The sequence below is a fragment of the Xyrauchen texanus genome, unplaced genomic scaffold (assembly GCF_025860055.1).
Source record: "Xyrauchen texanus isolate HMW12.3.18 unplaced genomic scaffold, RBS_HiC_50CHRs HiC_scaffold_156, whole genome shotgun sequence".
NCBI classification, from domain to species: domain Eukaryota; kingdom Metazoa; phylum Chordata; class Actinopteri; order Cypriniformes; family Catostomidae; genus Xyrauchen; species Xyrauchen texanus.
In genome coordinates this window covers 42,413-61,296 of record NW_026265938.1, presented here as the reverse complement: position 1 = coordinate 61,296, position 18,884 = coordinate 42,413, and the positions used below count along the sequence as shown (strand labels likewise).

General features: G+C 39.4%; 1 protein-coding gene across 1 annotated transcript; it reads right to left on the bottom strand.

Annotated features, from left to right (window-relative positions):
- Nucleotides 1-10,643: 10,643 nt before the first annotated feature.
- Nucleotides 10,644-18,555, bottom strand: LOC127641769 (macrophage mannose receptor 1-like). Its single transcript, XM_052124636.1, is given in 6 exon segments — nt 10,644-10,790; nt 16,807-17,169; nt 17,290-17,652; nt 17,873-18,244; nt 18,327-18,365; nt 18,536-18,555. Coding segments are annotated over 5 exon segments (1,167 nt in total). The 5' UTR covers nt 18,364-18,365; nt 18,536-18,555; the 3' UTR covers nt 10,644-10,758.
- Nucleotides 18,556-18,884: the final 329 nt, after the last annotated feature.

The window sequence follows — 18,884 nt, the reverse complement described above, 5'->3', positions numbered from 1 at the left end:
TATAGCGCCACCAACTGGCAGAAGGAAGTGTGTCACTTTCAAAATGCTCTGAAATCACCCTCTTATGTCTCAAGTGAACAAACAGTTGAAAAAGAAATCGGGTATCAATATATTGAATTATGAATATTGCAGTGATCAACACGGATGCCGCTGTGATGTCCTGTTAAGATGAAAATAAGCCGGGTGAGCCGTCTCTAAGCGATTATCTTTCTGAAACACGTCACAAAAACTTACAGAAACGTATAACACAAACATGAAACATATGTCTAAAGAAAGTAGGGATGGGCTGATCGATCCTAACGTATCAAAACTTCCGAGAATGATGTTGTTTTAGGGTTGTCTCTAACAACACGCGATCCGCGAGGCGAGATCATTTTTGCTCGCATCTTCACGAAGGTTTGTCGGTTGTATACAATGTTTGCCTGTTTGAACATTCAAGCGATTTTACACTATTCAACTCAACAAATGTGAAAACAACTCAAATACATGTTTGCGAGCAGATTGTGTGACACAGCGATCCGCGTCGCGTCTAACGCACGTACTCCGATGAGAGTTCGCTTTCGCTGCTGCTTGCGTCTGAACGGACAATTTCATACAACAAAGTGTAAAAATACATGATATATTGAGGAGTCTGTTATGTCTCAAGTGAACAAACAGTTGAGAAAGAAATCTGGTATAATTATATTAAATTCTGGCATTATTCCAGGTGACGTCCTGCTATATTTTTCTCTCGAAACAGCGGAAACAACTTAAACAAAATACTGCGTTATTTGTGCCCATACAGATACATTTAATACATCATCACAAACTATGAAAGTCATACTTTTATTTGTGTACACTTAAAATAACAACAAAACCTTGTGCTTTTGTAAAATAAAGAAAATAAACCGGCAGCGCTGTCTCTGTCTTCGCGATAATCTTTCTGAAACACGTCACAAAATTCAAGTGAACCAAATCAGCCATTCACGCAGTCTGTATTTTATCATCTCACAATGAATACAGATGCAACAAGCACGGCACAAAACGAAAATAATGATACTTCTCAGTTCTCAAAAGATTAAACTGAACTGTGCCTTGAATATCGTAACATGCGATAAAACCCTCTTAAAGAGACAGTAACAATTTAGCCTTCGCCCCTGAACATAGACATCCCAAGTCATTGAAAAGTACAAATGGTATTATTAAATTTTTTTTTTATTTTTCTCTTACGTTGTAAAATGCCACGTGTTTGAATGGCATGTAAAATGTAAAAATAATCACTTAATCTCCATTTTTTTCTCTGATCTGTTGCTATTTTAATGATTTAAAAATCAAAGCACTGACCATTTAAAGTGTGAGCTTGTACATTTTGAAATAGTTATAAACAGTCACAGCAATGCAGTGTTATTATGTGCCTAGATAGTCTTTCAAATAAAATGAGTTTACCCCAAAAATATATTTCTCTCATCATTTACTCACCCTCAGGCACGTGCACACATAGACATCAAAGGGGGCTTGAGCACCTGCCCTTTTTCTTCCTCGAGAGAAAGTGCCCTTTTTTCTGGGGTGTTTATTTTTATTTTTTTAATAAATAAATTAATATATATATTCCTGTTTACGCACAGCTTCCCTGTCAAACAAATATATTTATTAAATAAAAAATCAAAACATCAGGTCGGTAGATGAGATTTTGTCGATGCCCGCCCTCCCTCCCTCCCTCCGCGTGCGTGTACAGTGCCTCGACTATACAGCTAATTAGCCAAAAGCAAATATAGTTAACTTGTGTCTTGCTAACGTTCATGACTCATGAGCTACTAGCTAATGTAATAGGTTAGCTAAAGTCTAGCTAAGGCAATATATCATGGCCATACAGGCCAATATACTGTACTTATTGGAGACATTACAGGTGAATACAGTCACATTTGTGTGATGTACTTAACATAATGATAAATAATCTTAAGATATTATATCGTATGCTATGTATTGTGAATACACCCATGTTAAACATAAAAATGTACTTCCATTGCATATCGTAGGAACACATAAGCGTACATTATAATTACATTGATAAACCTGTACAAAGACCTCCAGATAAATACTGGCCTTCTGGATTAACACATTTAGGTGCTGCAAAAGATATTGACCTATGACATCCTATGACATTAAAAATTATTCTACATTTGAATTACCTCATAGATGTGACTATTGTGGTTCACGGTCATAGGCCCTGTCCGAAATGGCACACTTCATTTGAATTTTCAGTCTTGTGTACTTATTTCATGTGTCCATTAACTCCATGAGACCGTAGAGTGTCTCATTTTTCATTTTAGGTATCGGAAGGGTGCTCACGCATACTTTGTGGTCGATATGTGCCCTCGATGCGCTCTTTTGCAGAGCCCGCGCTGATGCGAGCTCTACAGCACACACCTTCTCGACAGTCAAAGCGAGGTTACGTTATTGCCCATCGTGCACAGCAACCCTAAAGGCACGGGGGTGGCGGTGCCACCGGCTTGGGCCCGCAATCGCTGCTCGCAGCTATATTTTAATATTATGACTATATTAAGACTAGCACACTGACCTAACCATGGTAATGAGGAGCCTTTCCTTCTGTGTATTATGTGTATAAATATTTAATATTAGATGCTCTTAAATTTTTAAAAGGGGGGAGAGAAAACTTCTTGTAGATTTTGTTGTTGACGTCATCAACAAAAATAATGACACTTGATGCATGTCCATGTACTGGAAAACCATGAACAAAACTATGCAACATAAAAGGAAATGCAAGGATACATTAAATACAGGTTATGTTTAATCTATGGCAGGTCGACACTTGTCCAATGTAAAATCTGTCCTGAAACAAAACCAGTTGAGAAGCTCTGAGATAAAGATACAGACAGGAGCAGTCTGACCTCACTGTCACACATCTACAGTATATATTAACTGTTAATAATCAATATATTACTATAAACAGTTGAGAAACACTGAGATAAAGATACAGACACGAACAGTCTGACCTCACTGTCACACATCTACAGTATATATTAACTGTTAATAATCAATATATTACTATAAACAGTTGAGAAACACTGAGATAAAGATACAGACAGGAACAGTCTGACCTCACTGTCACACATCTACAGTATATATTAACTGTTAATAATCAATATATTACTATAAACAGTTGAGTAACACTGAGATAAAGATACAGACAGGAACAGTCTGACCTCACTGTCATCTACAGTATATATTAACTGTTAATAATCAATATATTACTATAAACAGTTGAGTAACACTGAGTTAAAGATACAGACACGAACAGTCTGACCTCACTGTCACACATCTACAGTATATATTAACTGTTAATAATCAATATATTACTATAAACAGTTGAGTAACACTGAGATAAAGATACAGACAGGAACAGTCTGACCTCACTGACACACATCTACAGTATATATTAACTGTTAATAATCAATATATTACTATAAACAGTTGAGTAACACTGAGATAAAGATACAGACAGAAACAGTCTGATCTCACTGTCACACATCTACAGTATATATTAACTGTTAATAATCAATATATTACTATAAACAGTTGAGAAACACTGAGATAAAGATACAGACAGGAACAGTCTGACCTCACTGTCACACATCTACAGTATATATTAACTGTTAATAATCAATATATTACTATAAACAGTTGAGTAACACTGAGTTAAAGATACAGACACGAACAGTCTGACCTCACTGTCACACATCTACAGTATATATTAACTGTTAATAATCAATATATTACTATAAACAGTTGAGAAACACTGAGATAAAGATACAGACAGAAACAGTCTGACCTCACTGTCACACATCTACAGTATATATTAACTGTTAATAATCAATATATTACTATAAACAGTTGAGAAACACTGAGATAAAGATACAGACAGGAACAGTCTGACCTCACTGTCACACATCTACAGTATATATTAACTGTTAATAATCAATATATTACTATAAACAGTTGAGTAACACTGAGATAAAGATACAGACAGGAACAGTCTGACATCACTGACACACATCTACAGTATATATTAACTGTTAATAATCAATATATTACTATAAACAGTTGAGAAACACTGAGATAAAGATACAGACAGAAACAGTCTGACCTCACTGTCACACATCTACAGTATATATTAACTGTTAATAATCAATATATTACTATAAACAGTTGAGTAACACTGAGATAAAGATACAGACAGGAACAGTCTGACCTCACTGTCACACATCTACAGTATATATTAACTGTTAATAATCAATATATTACTATAAACAGTTGAGAAACACTGAGATAAAGATACAGACAGGAACAGTCTGACCTCACTGTCACACATCTACAGTATATATTAACTGTTAATAATCAATATATTACTATAAACAGTTGAGTAACACTGAGATAAAGATACAGACAGGAACAGTCTGACCTCACTGACACACATCTACAGTATATATTAACTGTTAATAATCAATATATTACTATAAACAGTTGAGAAACACTGAGATAAAGATACAGACAGAAACAGTCTGACCTCACTGTCACACATCTACAGTATATATTAACTGTTAATAATCAATATATTACTATAAACAGTTGAGTAACACTGAGATAAAGATACAGACAGGAACAGTCTGACCTCACTGTCACACATCTACAGTATATATTAACTGTTAATAATCAATATATTACTATAAACAGTTGAGAAACACTGAGATAAAGATACAGACACGAACAGTCTGATCTCACTGACACACATCTACAGTATATATTAACTGTTAATAATCAATATATTACTATAAACAGTTGAGTAACACTGAGATAAAGATACAGACAGGAACAGTCTGACCTCACTGACACACATCTACAGTATATATTAACTGTTAATAATCAATATATTACTATAAACAGTTGAGTAAACTGAGATAAAGATACAGACAGGAACAGTCTGACCTCACTGACACACATCTACAGTATATATTAACTGTTAATAATCAATATATTACTATAAACAGTTGAGTAAACTGAGATAAAGATACAGACAGGAACAGTCTGACCTCACTGACACACATCTACAGTATATATTAACTGTTAATAATCAATATATTACTATAAACAGTTGAGTAAACTGAGATAAAGATACAGACAGGAACAGTCTGACCTCACTGACACACATCTACAGTATATATTAACTGTTAATAATCAATATATTACTATAAACAGTTGAGTAAACTGAGATAAAGATACAGACAGGAACAGTCTGACCTCACTGACACACATCTACAGTATATATTAACTGTTAATAATCAATATATTACTATAAACAGTTGAGTAAACTGAGATAAAGATACAGACAGAAACAGTCTGACCTCACTGTCACACATCTACAGTATATATTAACTGTTAATAATCAATATATTACTATAAACAGTTGAGTAACACTGAGATAAAGATACAGACAGGAACAGTCTGACCTCACTGTCACACATCTACAGTATATATTAACTGTTAATAATCAATATATTACTATAAACAGTTGAGAAACACTGAGATAAAGATACAGACAGGAACAGTCTGACCTCACTGTCACACATCTACAGTATATATTAACTGTTAATAATCAATATATTACTATAAACAGTTGAGAAACACTGAGATAAAGATACAGACAGGAACAGTCTGACCTCACTGTCACACATCTACAGTATATATTAACTGTTAATAATCAATATATTACTATAAACAGTTGAGAAACACTGAGATAAAGATACAGACAGGAACAGTCTGACCTCACTGTCACACATCTACAGTATATATTAACTGTTAATAATCAATATATTACTATAAACAGTTGAGTAACACTGAGATAAAGATACAGACACGAACAGTCTGACCTCACTGACACACATCTACAGTATATATTAACTGTTAATAATCAATATATTACTATAAACAGTTGAGAAACACTGAGATAAAGATACAGACAGGAACAGTCTGACCTCACTGTCACACATCTACAGTATATATTAACTGTTAATAATCAATATATTACTATAAACAGTTGAGTAACACTGAGATAAAGATACTGACAGGAACAGTCTGACCTCACTGTCATCTACAGTATATATTAACTGTTAATAATCAATATATTACTATAAACAGTTGAGAAACACTGAGATAAAGATACAGACAGAAACAGTCTGACCTCACTGACACACATCTACAGTATATATTAACTGTTAATAATCAATATATTACTATAAACAGTTGAGTAACACTGAGATAAAGATACAGACAGGAACAGTCTGACCTCACTGACACACATCTACAGTATATATTAACTGTTAATAATCAATATATTACTATAAACAGTTGAGTAACACTGAGATAAAGATACAGACACGAACAGTCTGACCTCACTGACACACATCTACAGTATATATTAACTGTTAATAATCAATATATTACTATAAACAGTTGAGTAACACTGAGATAAAGATACAGACAGCAACAGTCTGACCTCACTGACACACATCTACAGTATATATTAACTGTTAATAATCAATATATTACTATAAACAGTTGAGTAACACTGAGATAAAGATACAGACACGAACAGTCTGACCTCACTGACACACATCTACAGTATATATTAACTGTTAATAATCAATATATTACTATAAACAGTTGAGTAACACTGAGATAAAGATACAGACAGGAACAGTCTGACCTCACTGACACACATCTACAGTATATATTAACTGTTAATAATCAATATATTACTATAAACAGTTGAGTAACACTGAGATAAAGATACAGACACGAACAGTCTGACCTCACTGACACACATCTACAGTATATATTAACTGTTAATAATCAATATATTACTATAAACAGTTGAGAAACACTGAGATAAAGATACAGACAGGAACAGTCTGACCACACTGACACACATCTACAGTATATATTAACTGTTAATAATCAATATATTACTATAAACAGTTGAGTAAACTGAGATAAAGATACAGACAGGAACAGTCTGACCTCACTGACACACATCTACAGTATATATTAACTGTTAATAATCAATATATTACTATAAACAGTTGAGTAAACTGAGATAAAGATACAGACAGAAACAGTCTGACCTCACTGTCACACATCTACAGTATATATTAACTGTTAATAATCAATATATTACTATAAACAGTTGAGTAACACTGAGATAAAGATACAGACAGGAACAGTCTGACCTCACTGTCACACATCTACAGTATATATTAACTGTTAATAATCAATATATTACTATAAACAGTTGAGTAACACTGAGATAAAGATACAGACACGAACAGTCTGACCTCACTGTCACACATCTACAGTATATATTAACTGTTAATAATCAATATATTACTATAAACAGTTGAGAAACACTGAGATAAAGATACAGACAGGAACAGTCTGACCTCACTGTCACACATCTACAGTATATATTAACTGTTAATAATCAATATATTACTATAAACAGTTGAGTAACACTGAGATAAAGATACTGACAGGAACAGTCTGACCTCACTGTCATCTACAGTATATATTAACTGTTAATAATCAATATATTACTATAAACAGTTGAGAAACACTGAGATAAAGATACAGACAGAAACAGTCTGACCTCACTGACACACATCTACAGTATATATTAACTGTTAATAATCAATATATTACTATAAACAGTTGAGTAACACTGAGATAAAGATACAGACAGGAACAGTCTGACCTCACTGTCATCTACAGTATATATTAACTGTTAATAATCAATATATTACTATAAACAGTTGAGAAACACTGAGATAAAGATACAGACAGAAACAGTCTGACCTCACTGACACACATCTACAGTATATATTAACTGTTAATAATCAATATATTACTATAAACAGTTGAGTAACACTGAGTTAAAGATACAGACACGAACAGTCTGACCTCACTGTCACACATCTACAGTATATATTAACTGTTAATAATCAATATATTACTATAAACAGTTGAGAAACACTGAGATAAAGATACAGACAGAAACAGTCTGACCTCACTGACACACATCTACAGTATATATTAACTGTTAATAATCAATATATTACTATAAACAGTTGAGTAACACTGAGTTAAAGATACAGACAGAAACAGTCTGACCTCACTGACACACATCTACAGTATATATTAACTGTTAATAATCAATATATTACTATAAACAGTTGAGTAACACTGAGTTAAAGATACAGACAGGAACAGTCTGACCTCACTGACACACATCTACAGTATATATTAACTGTTAATAATCAATATATTACTATAAACAGTTGAGAAACACTGAGATAAAGATACAGACAGGAACAGTCTGACCTCACTGACACACATCTACAGTATATATTAACTGTTAATAATCAATATATTACTATAAACAGTTGAGTAACACTGAGATAAAGATACAGACAGGAACAGTCTGACCTCAATGTCACACATCTACAATATATATTAACTGTTAATAATCAATATATTACTATAAACAGTTGAGTAACACTGAGATAAAGATACAGACAGGAACAGTCTGACCTCACTGTCACACATCTACAGTATATATTAACTGTTAATAATCAATATATTACTATAAACAGTTGAGTAACACTGAGATAAAGATACAGACAGGAACAGTCTGACCTCACTGTCACACATCTACAGTATATATTAATAACCAAATCAACATACAGTTTCGTGATGTATAAGAGTGGTTCCTTGTAACGTGTTTATCCCAAAATACTTTGCGCTATTTACATTTTGCACTTATAGTAAGGTGAACGGAGCAATTAGCGGCTAAGTGCATGCTCTACAAATGATGGAATGATTTTTGAATAATCGCGCTCCTGCAAGCAGTTCGTGTCAATCTGCCTTGGCGAACGCTAAACAAAAAACTAGAAAATATGACAAATCTTACATTACGTTTGGTTTTACCTGTATGTTAAAGCAGGGAGTCGAGAGACCCCAGTGTGTTCTCTGTCAAGAGATTCTCTACAATGTGTGCATGAAACCATCCAAGCTCAAACACCATCTAGAGCAGAAACATCCCAGTGAGGCAGGAAAGTCCACTGACTATTTCAAACATCAGGAGTTGTGTTTGGCCCGGCAGACTAGTACTTTTCGGCAGCAAGCATCGGTCCATGAGAAGAGTTTAAAGGCATCATATTTGGCATCACTCCACATCGCAGCATGCTAAGAAGCCGCGACACGATTGGCGAAGCATTATTATTACCAGCTTCTAAAGACATTGTCAGGGAGTTATTTGGAGAGGAAGCGGCACGAAAAGTAGATTGTGTGCCTTTGTCGGACAATACAGTGAGCAGATGCATAGGTGACATGTCCAATGATATTGCTTCGCAGCTTTTAGAACAAGTGCAAGCCAGTGAATATTTTGCACTGCAGTTGGATGAAAGCACTGATGTTGCAATTCAAGCACAGCTTATGGTCTACATTAGTTTCCTCGGGCAGGACAAATTTATCGAGGAACTTCTTTTTTGTAGAGCCCTTGAAGGCAGAACCACAGGGCAGGACATATTTAATATGATGGATCAGTTCATGACGGTCAATCCAATAGACTGGTCTCGGTGTGTTGGTGTGTGCACTGATGGTGCTGCCGCTATGACTGGTAAGTGCAATGGTGTGGTGACCCTGATCAAAGCGAAAGCCTCCAATGCTGTTGCCACACACTGTATGCTTCACCGTGAGGCTCGTGGCCAAATGCATTGATGATGATTTGCATCACGTGCTGAGGGATGTAGTTAAAACTGAACTATATAAAATCACATCCCTTGAAACACAGACTATTCGGTTTACTCTGCAAAGAAATGGGTGCTGATTATGAGAGCTTGCTGCTTCACTCAGAGGTACGCTGGCTTTCCCGCGGTGCTGTGTTAAATCGCATGTATGCGCTGCGCAAAGAGCCGAGAGAGTTTCTCTCTGGTGAAAAATCAGAGCTTGCCAGCTGTTTTGAAGATAGCTCATGGATACTGAAGTTGTCATACATGGCAGGTTTTTATCCAGCATCTCAGTGCCCTCAGAGCATGCAAGGGCACAACATTCACATACTGAACGCACAAGATAAGGTGCACGCGTTCATGCAAAAAATATCTCTGTGGGAAAGCAAACTGAAAGAGGGAGTTACATAAATATTTCCTCTCTATAACAAGGAGTGCATCTCCTCCACTGCTGACAACATCACACCCATAATCCAGTCTCACCTGTCACATCTTCAGGGCTATTTTAAACAAATAAATATTTCCCAGATTTGAACAACACCTACATGGACTTTGTTAGAAACCCATTTGCACCAGGGATTGGCACTCATCTGGATCTAGCAGCCCAAGAGCAACTGATTGATTTAACAAATAAGGGAGAGATGAAAACAAAGTTCCCCTGCCTTCCTCTGTCAGAGTTTTGGATGTCTGTGAGAAAGGACTACCCTGTTTTGTCTGAGAAGGCAATAACGTGTCTTTTACCATTTGCCACAACCTACTTGTGTGAAGCTGGATTTTCAGCACTGAAAGTACTTCAGTCCAAGCACCGGGCCAGTCTGGAGGTCGAAAGTGACTGTCACATATTTCCTGTTGTCTTTTGTTTTTGTGATTTTATGTTGAAATTCTTGTTTAGTTCTGGTTAGTTTTGTAGTCCTTTGTAGTTCTATTCCTTGATTGGTTCTCCCAGATTATTTTCTGTGACAAGGCAGGCAAATAATGAGGATATAAGAGCAGCTTTATTAAAATAAACAAGAAAACTCAGAATTATTTATATATATATATATACAATTTTTTTGTTTGGATGTTCATGCCACTCTGGGCTCTTATGTCCTTGAGTCAACATCACAAGCTCATGTCTGAGACCTCTCGCGCTCTTGTGAGCACAACTACACAACCATAAGGGGTTCGGACATCCACAGTGTGTCAGCTTGGGTATTCTCTTTCCCAAAGCGCTAAATCAGCGCAGCATCTTGTTCCGCTTTTATCAGGGAACAGGGGTTACAGTTAAGTAACCCGAAACATTATCTCTTGTACTGTGTAAATCATTTGTTTTAAGTCTGAACTCTTGAGCATTATTTAATGTTTTAAAACAATGACTTGAATTAATTTAAATTCTTATTTTCATAATCATCAGTTTTTGGCAGAGGTAAATCCGCTGAGTCTCTCACGAGAAGTGAATTACATTCTCTCACATGATTGGTTGTGCACAGCAAACGTCACTCATTCATGTGCACGAGCATGTAATCTAATCTTAAAGTCAGGATCAAAGTTCATGAGCTGCTTCATGGTACCAATTCAGCCTGATTGGACTGATTTGAGTTCATTCAGTAATGTTCATGTTACATGTCCTGTGTTTGTTTTGAGAGATCCGCTCCAACATCATTACTGGACCAATGGTTTGTGTTGGGGCGGGTCAATCTCTTCATTTGAGCAGCGGCAGATGAGGGAATATTCAGAAATCTGTTATGAAAACATTGTTTATTAGTTAAATTTTATTCGGTGACACTGAAATTACATACAATACTTCAGCTTTAAATGTTTCATACAAAAGTATCATTAGTAAATTTCAGAAGTATCTTTATTAATTGTAGGCTGCTTTGATGACTAATGTAAATGAGAAACCATCATGGACAGTCAGTGAATACAATATTTGATTTTATGTAATCTTAGCATTGACAATCTGCTCTTGCTTGTCATCATTTAATCTACATGATTGTAGAAATGATTAAAGTTTCCCTCTAGTGGTCATATATTACAAAGACACACAGACAGTTTCATTAAACACTGCAAATGGAAAACTATATCTGCACTTTTCTTTCCTCACTGGAGATTATTTTGAATGCACAAAGAAAAGTCATGAAACATTTAAACTGTTTTACATTATAAGAGCATAATGAAGAGCATAAAAGAACATACATTTTAATGTACATAAGAATCTAAGCAGAATAACAGTGTTCCTGTTTATAAGCATATTATTTTAAAGTGGTTCACAGTCAACTAAAGCCTCATTAATAAAGTCACCCAACAGACTTTTTAAAGTATTTCATTTGACAAAACAACCCAAGAAGACAATCACTGACATTCTGTCAAACATCCCAGTGCGGCAAGAAGCGCAGCATCTCGTTCCGCTTTTGCAGGGAACAAGGGTTACACTACGTAACCCGAGACGCTCCTTTACAAAAAGCTTCACTAGGATGCTGCCTTGAGAAAAGCGCTTTGGGAACGAGAATACCCACGCCGCAGACTGAGGCTGTCTGGACCCCTACGGTTGTGAAGTGTGCTCACAAGAACGCGAGAGGTCTCAGACATGAGCTTGAGATGTCGACTCAAGGACATAAGAGCCCGGAGTAGCATGAAGATCCAAACTATACAATTTTATGAATGTGTGCGGAGAGGACTAGCCTGCCGCATCACAAACTTGCTGCAGAGAGACCCCTCTAGCCAAGGCTTTAGAGGAGACCCCTCTGGTGGAGTGAGCCCTGATACCTACTGGTGAAGCTTGACCGTGTGCCTCGTGAGGCCAGAGCAATAATATCCCTCACCCAATGCGCCATAGTCTGCTTGGAGGTGGCCGCCCGGTTGCGGCTCCCATGGCAAACGAATAGTTGCCCTGACTTATGCCACTGGCTAGTGCGGTGGACATAAGTCTAAAGTGCACAGGCTGGACACAGTCTGTGAAGTCCTTGCTGCTCTGGTGTTGCAAATGGCGGGGAGCAGAAGGCTTAGAGATATAATTGCCATACTGAAAACAATCTTGAGAGTCAGAAGTCTGTCAGACACTGACTCTAGAGGTTCAAAGGAGGTCTCAACCAGACCCTCAAGGACTACTGCCAAGTCCTATGAATAGGTAACGGTCCTAACTGGAGGCCACAGTCGCATGGCTCCACGAATTGAAGCGAGCGAGTAGAGGGTGCCTCTGAAAGGCACTCTGTCCATCAAGGTGTGGCAAGCCGAAGTGTCGGCCACATAGACCCTGAGAGTGGCGGGGCATAAGCCTGCTGATGGTTCTTCCTGCAGAGAGTCCAGAACTGAAGCGATCTGGCAGTTAACTGGTTCTGCAATATGAACTTTTATTAAAAGGAAACGCATACAGGTGCATTCTGGGCCATGTATGCGCCACAGTGTTCAGCCCCAGAGGGGGGGACTGGGTGACTCGGGGAGACGTAGAGGAGACATTGCGCTGTTCATAGAGGCGAAGAGGTCCTCTTCCGCATTGAATAAATCTACCCAGATTTGTTCCAAATGGAGGGAGCCCTAGCACTTAAAATGGTCTCGATAACCTCAGGAGAAAGCCCTGTGTACCTCAGTTGGTACCCAACAGGGGCCAAGCATGAAGGTTCCACAATTCGGGCCGGGGATGAAATACAGTCCCCTGTGCCTGAGAAAGAAGGTCCTTCCTGTTCGAATCGCCCGAGGCGAGCCGTCGAGGGAGAATTTAGCTCCGAGAACCATACCCTATTCGGCCAGTGTGGCGCTATCAGTAGGAGGCAAGACCCTTGCTGGCAAACCTTGGCCAAGACTCCCGAGAGCAGAAAAACCGGGGAAAGATACAGACGCATTCCTGGTCATGTATGTGCCTTTATGTCCAGACCCAAGGGGGCTGGGTGGCTCGGGGAGAAGTAGAGGATACATTGCGCTGTTCATAGAGGCGAAGAGGTCCTCTTTTGCCCGGGAAAAATCTCACCCACCACCTCAGGGTGGAGTTTCCACTCCCCTGTCGGTATTTTCTGTCTGGACAGTAAATCTGCTCGCATATACGGGCATCCAGGGATATAAACTGCCCTGAGTGACAGGAGCTGCCCTGGGCCCCAAGGAGAATCCGACATGCCAGAAATTCAGTTGACATGAACGTGGATCTCCCTGATAGTTTATGTAAGAGACAACCGCTGTATTGCCTACCTGCACCAAGACATGGCAGCCTCAGAAGAAGTATTTCAGGGCCAGAAATACAGCCATCAACAACCGAGCTGAGGACCCTCCTATTCCCTTTAAGCTGGACGACCACTTAAGGCCGGTACCCAACCCATCAGGGAGGTGTCTGCGACAACGAGACGCACCTAGAGTGGGACCCAAGGTAAGAAACCAGGGTCTGAACCACATAGAAAGTGAACGAAGCCTGCGGCACGTAACCCTTATTAGCCTAGGGGATTTGGCCCTTGGAAGAAACCCTCCTGGCTTTGAGCCACAACAAAAACTGTCTCATGAGCAGAAGGTCCAGGGGATCACCGAGGACGCATTCAGCCTGAGACCTAGTACAACCTTGACCTAGCCTGACTTCGCTCAGGGTATTCTTAGTGGACTTGATTCTAGCGGGAGACAGTTGTGCCCGCATTGTGATGGAACTCCATACAGTCCCCCGAAAGACAGTGTTCAGAGTGGGAGAGAGGATGCTTTTCTTGGCGTTGAGCCTCAACCCCAGAGAAACTAGATGAGCTAAGACGATATCCCTGTGCTGAACTGCCAGTTCCTGGAACTGCGCTAGATCAGCCAGTCGTCTATGTAATTCAGAATGCGAATGCCCCGAGTCGCAAAGGAGCCAGCGCTGCATCCTGCATTTTTGAATGTGCGGGTAAAAAGTGCTAGGCCGAATGGAAGAACCCGATACTGGAAGGTTTCGCCCCCGAAAGCGAACCTCAGGAACTTCCTGTGTTGTAGCAGAACTTCTAAGAGAAGAAGTGCATCATGAGATCGATGGTGACCAGCCAAACGTGATGTTTGTCTTGTGACACGATCGTCTCGATAGGCAGCACCTTGGGCTTGAACACCCAGACTGGGCAGTTCAAGCCTTAAGATCTAAGGTCAGACGCAACCCCCCACCCTCCTTGGGAACCAGGAAGTATTTGCTGTAATATCCTGACTCTCTCTCTGGAAGGAGAACACGTTCTATGGCCCCTTTAACCAAGAGATTTTGCAATTCGTTCCACAGTAGACATGCCTGATCCGGTTTACGGTAGTGGAGATCACGCTGTTGAAACACAGAGGGCGGCGAGCGAATTGAATTCTGTAGCCCTTTTCTACTGATCTTAGGACCCACGTAAAATATCTGGCAGAAGTTTCTACGCTGCCAGGTTCTCAGAGATGGGTATTCATTTTTTAACACTTCCTGTTGAGGGGGTGTCAAGTATTCCGTGTCCTGGAAAAATGCAGAAAGCAGCGAAACACCCAAATTTTTGATGGGAACCTCTCCATTCTCAGGCTGAGAATGGAGAGGTTTCATGGGGGTACCGGGAGGGCAAAGTGGTGCACGCGCCCGTCCTGAGGGAGCTACCCCCAGATGACTAGGCGCAAGACCATCAGGGTTTCTTTCTTTTAGAAATTAGGGTCCTGAGGTCTTGCTTTGGTGGCTGTTGAGGGCGACGAGACTGTCCCCAGTCACCGTGATGGGGAGCACGACTCGCCATGCTTTGATTTCGAGCCTCCCTTCTAACAGGACCGAGGCGGGTCTGGGTGGCTGATGGACCCGCCCCCTGAGTGCGGTGAGGAAAGAACTGCCCGAAGGCTTCCTCGTGGCTTTTCGCCTCCTGGAACTTGAAGATAACTGAACTCATAGCGTCTCCAAATAGACCAGTAGGCGAAACCGGGGCATCAAGGAGGAAAACTTTATCCTTGTCCTTGATGCCCGATAGGTTGAGCCAAAGGTGCCTCTCTGTGTTGACCAAGGCAGACATAGACCAGCCAATAGTACGGGCTGTTTTCTTGGCCGCACTGAGAGAAAGATCTGTGGCTCGACGAAGCTCAGAAAGAACTTGCTCGTCAAGCACAGTGCCCGCACTCAGGTCCTCCAGCAGGTCAGCCTGGTAAGCCTGTAATACAGCCATTGTGTGCAGAGTAGCACCAGCCTGACCTGCTGCTTGATAAGCCCTCCTGACTAAAGTGGATGTCATCCTACAAGGCTTTGTGGGGAGAGAGGGCTTTTTAAAAGATGATGCCGAACCCGGCGAGAGATAGCCCGCAAGCGTCTCTTCGACCGTGGCATCATTGAATACCCCCGTGTCTCAGCACCCACGATAGTCGAGTGTAAAGACGTCGAGGGTACGTGGACACGGGAAGTATATGGGTTCCTCCATATGCGAAAAAGCTCATCATGGAGGTCATCAAAGAAAGGAAGGGACTAATATAGCATTCTGCCCGAAAGCATTTTGCCCGAAAGCAGATGGCAATGCTCGCACCAGCCCAGCTCCAACGCGAGAGCAGCATTCTCTTCACCCAAACAAACAAAGCAAAACTGATGCATGTCCCTCTTAGCAATAGAGCGTAAACAAGGGAACACGCATCGTTTGCTCTGCTTCTCAGTCATTCTCTCTATTTATATATTTATAGAAAGCAGAGAAAGGAGAAAAGGTTCACTGTGCACTGGCTAACTAAATTCTAACTCCTAGCAGAGGAAAGAAAGTTTGTGACAGGCTTGTGAGACACACAGAATGGGCTCTGAAAAAATTTATCTGACGACACACTGGTGATGCGTCTATTTATAGCCTGGCCACAGGTGCATCGAATGATCTCACCAGCCGAGGCTATAAATTCCGGTTAATGTTCATTGACATGTTACACACATATTCACAGCTGGTCATAATGCAGGATTGTTCCCAAAGCACTTTTCTCAGCACAGCATCCTAGTGAAGCTTTTTGTAAAGGGAACTACAACACACAAACACACACACACACACACACACACACACACACACACACACACACACACACAGTCTCATACCTTGAGAGTTGGTGCAGATGAAGTTGAGTTTGTGAGTTTGAGGAAGACTGATCCATCGCTGATCTCCTCCAGACTGAACTGCTCCAACTCTCGGTCCAACACTGCAATCTTCCTGTCCTGTCCCGTGACCTGCAGCCCAGTTCTGATAACACAAGATCTCTCCATTCACCCAGAACCACAGGCCCAGAGTGCAGGAGTGACGGAGACCCATCCACACCGCTGCAGTCGAGGCATCTTTAACCACATCCATCACCTGATGCTGACTCTCCTCTGAGTGAACTGACACCAGATCCACATGATTCTCTCTGCAGTATCTCACAGCTTCATTCCAACTCACATTCAATCTAATCAAAACCAGTTCATCTGGACACACAACAGACCACAATGTAGAGGTGAGATGGTTTAAAACCATGATGAAAATATATTATACTTGCAGATGTTTAAAGCTAAATTCATTCTCTGAATGTGAGTGGATCTACAAACCTTCATGACAAACAAACTGAGTTTTTATATCACAGTTCCTGTCATCCCATCGTCCACGTTCTGTCTTGACCCAAAGCACTGCACAGTTTTCATTTCCCCCAACATTATCAGGAACACTTGTTCTCCAGTTTCTGAATGAAGATTCACTCTGATTGGACCACTCCCATGAGTCTCTGAACAGACCGATCCAGACTCCAGACGTTGTTCCATATGAACCGAATGTATCATTCCTGATCTTCTCAATCTGTTGATTCTCAGTCTGGTTCCTCACACTGACCAGATCTGTGTGATGATCTCTGCAGAAACTCTGAGCTTCTCTCCAAATCACTGACTGATGAACAGGGATGTGTCTTTTACTGCTGTCTTTTTAACACAAGAAACAGCTCTCACTGATTTTCATTTACAATTATTAAAAGACTAATTAAATAATAAAGTCATATTTTAAATTATAGTATTTCTCACTACTAGAATTTTCCAAAAATAAAAGCAAATAAAGCACTTATTGTATGTTTGATCAACAACATGTACTCTTATTAAATGATACAATGTTGACTGTTTGAGATAAAGCACATAATTCACTCACCATTGTAACATATGAATTCTGGAGGATGGAATGATTATAATTGTACTCAACCCTTGAAATTCATATTACTACAGTCTTCATCTTCATTTGGTTGTCCCTGTGCCCAGTTACGACACTGTGAATCACTTCCTGTGTAGAACGCAGGGTCACCCAGAGACCACTTCCACGTCTTATTGTTTGTCTTGTGCAGTCCGATCCAGACAAACTGAACCTGATCATCATTCACACTCTTTAGCAGCTCTTCAATGTCGTTCTTGTTGTTGATGGTGACCAGATCTGTGAAATTCTCTCTGCAGTATCTCTGAGCTTCAGACCAGCTCATCTTCTGATTCACAAAGTGATACTGATGTGGAAAACATTCACTGAAAACAGCTGAGAAGAGCAAAATATCAGGACAAACACACAATTCACAGGATGAGACTGATTCCCATATAACAGAAAAACACACACTCACCTGAGAGAATAAGAGTGATAAATGTATTTCCCTCCATTTCTGATGAGATACAGACAATAACATTTCAGATGTGAAAGAATTAGTTCAAGAAACACACACACACACACATTATCAATCATATCATTCTATAACTATAAAACAATCATGAATAAAGTAGTGCGAGTAAAGAACAGGTGTGCTTTAATAAAGATCATGAGAGTTTCTCTTACTCTAGTTGTGTCTGTTTCTGATAACCTGGATCTGTTCAGTCAATCAAGTGTGCGTGTGACATCATTGTGTTTCTTCCGCTCTAAACACATGACTCTTTGTTCTGATGATGACCTGTAGGCATGTGTATGTGTTTCTTCCTCTAAACAAATCTTTCTTCTGATGATTAACTTGTGTACGTGTGTTTTATCAAGTTAAAGTTTGAATTTCAGGTTACTTGATTTGAATATGAAAGATAAAGAGTGTGAATGTGTTTATTGTGTTTTTACTGGCAACAAAATTCAAAACATCTACAGATATTCATCAGGTAACCATATTAACCAAAGGATCAAATACTTATTTCTGAAAAAC